Source organism: Aplysia californica, unplaced genomic scaffold, assembly GCF_000002075.1.
Source record: "Aplysia californica isolate F4 #8 unplaced genomic scaffold, AplCal3.0 scaffold00065, whole genome shotgun sequence".
Classification (NCBI taxonomy): domain Eukaryota; kingdom Metazoa; phylum Mollusca; class Gastropoda; order Aplysiida; family Aplysiidae; genus Aplysia; species Aplysia californica.
This window is the reverse complement of record NW_004797335.1, coordinates 295770-297796: the sequence shown is the minus strand read 5'-3', so window position 1 is coordinate 297796 and position 2027 is coordinate 295770. Positions and strand designations below refer to the sequence as shown.

Below are 2027 nucleotides of genomic sequence, written 5' to 3'. Positions count from 1 at the left end.
AAACTCTCACCCCCCCCCCCCCCCCACAACCTAAAACAAAAGTCATCCGTGCAATAAACTCTGGTGCAAAATTTGTCCCCGCATAACAGTGATCAATTATGTAGAGGGCCCTCTTTTCCAAAAAGTCTCGTGAAACAACATTGACTGTGGAAAAAACAACGTCAACTACATATTATTTACATGCAAATATGCTCTCACTAATCATGAGTAGGTCAATCCTACACCACTCTTGGTTCCTCCTGGGAAAGCCTTCATAAAGAAACGTCGAGCCGATTTAATGCATCAGGTTTTAAATATCTTTAATTTATACTTTTTATCTATAAATGAATCAAGATAAGACTCTCCTTACCTACTCTGCTTTTTAAGCAATAATGATGATGATAATGAAGATGAGGAGGAGGAGGAGGAGGAGGGGGGGAGGAGGAGGAGGAGAAGAAGAAGAAGAAGAAGAAGAAGAAGAAGAAGAAGAAGAAGAAGAAGAAGAACAACCACCGGTTTATACTACACTTACCATTGAGTTCTCGAAGATTCCCGAAAAAAAGTAGCGACATGGGTCCAGGTGGTAAGTTGACAGAGTTCCTTTTCAAGATCCATATGACCAAAAGACCAAAGATCCCCACAGCCAGGGCCATATGTGTCACACTGACCGTTGCCATGGCGCTGGTTATAGTGTCGCTTTGTAACCCCAACATTATGATGGCGGTAGGGTCGTTTGCTTTCACTGAACAAAGTTTAGTTGTCAGTCCTTGTATAGATAGAGAAGGTGCATCAGCGGAGTTATAGTTTGTTATGGCGTTTAAGTTTGAGTACGTATTCTCTTCAGCTTTGTTGATTGTTTGTTTGTTTGTCTTTATGTTTGCTTGATTGTTTTTGTTAACTTTAAAGAATAACATACATGCACTTTTGGTGTAATGGATAGGCTCTTCGTCTCTGAAAGAATAAGGAACGAGTTTGATTCCCAACTTAGGAAACTATTATCATTGAGCGTTTCAGCTACTGTTGCATAATGCATGCAAGGTGTTATAAAAAGGCAACAAGTTGCATCATCTTTGCAGGTCAATCCTCACTCTCTATGAAGGCTTTCCCAGGAGGAACCAACTTCCCCCCTATCAATAAACCTAAGAACGAATAAAATTTGACCAAGAAGACGTTGATACTGGAATTTGAAGAATGTCGACTTTCCTGTGGGTATGTGTCATTCAACCAAAAGGCATCAGAAATGTTTGTTATCTTATAGTGGGAGGTTGAAGAGCGCTACTGGTAGGTCCTACTTCTTTATCCTCTTCTGTGCACTAAATTACATTTATTGTGTCGGTATGCTTCTCTTTACTCAACCACCCCCTCGCCAACGACCTCCCTCCGAAAATCCGGGGCAAGAACCCGTTCACGAGAAGTCCAGCTTCGGCGGTCATGAATCTCTCGTCAAATAACGGAATGAAATGATAATCGGCCTAAGCGAAAATAAGGAGTACATCTAATAACCATCTCCTCCCAACTCTAACTGTCACTACAAACGCCTACAGAATGGAACCCACAGGAAGGGTACATTGGGAGGGGGGTGGGACGATGAAAAACGGTGGCATACGGGAGAGCAACCAGAACCGGAGTGTGAAGAAAACATGCGGCAAATTAAGGGGAAACAGACAAAGAAAATAGAAGAATAGAGCATTTAATTAACAGGATGACGGAAGGATGAAGCTGGGTGATAGTAAGGTCGTAAGATCATCAAGACATCAGAGACAAGCATCCCGACATAAGAGAATAAACGAAAGAGAATACGAGAGGCTGTGTAAGCGCAGCACTAGACATAAAGAGATATAAGAAGCTTCATAGCTGTCAGTCATGACCAGTAAAGAAGAACAGACACGACCATACGTCAGCTGAAGTATTGTAGAATGATAAGCAGGTAGCGGATGTGGGTGAGGGGATGGAGGAAAGGCTAACGATGGCATGATAACGAAGAAGAAGAAGAAGAAGAAGAACAGGCCTGAAGATCCAAGCCAAACGTGAACAAGAACAGGTAAGTG

At 42.2% G+C, this 2027-nt stretch overlaps 1 protein-coding gene across 1 annotated transcript in view; it reads right to left on the bottom strand.

The window, feature by feature from the left end:
• The window catches only part of LOC101860242 (steroid 17-alpha-hydroxylase/17,20 lyase), an 8776-nt gene extending 8120 nt beyond the window's left edge, over nucleotides 1-656 (bottom strand). The window contains exon 1 of the mRNA XM_035968512.1: nucleotides 512-656. Coding sequence (XP_035824405.1) covers nucleotides 512-656 — 145 coding nt within the window. The remainder of the gene's footprint in view (nucleotides 1-511) is intronic.
• Between the last annotated feature and the right edge of the window lie 1371 nt (nucleotides 657-2027).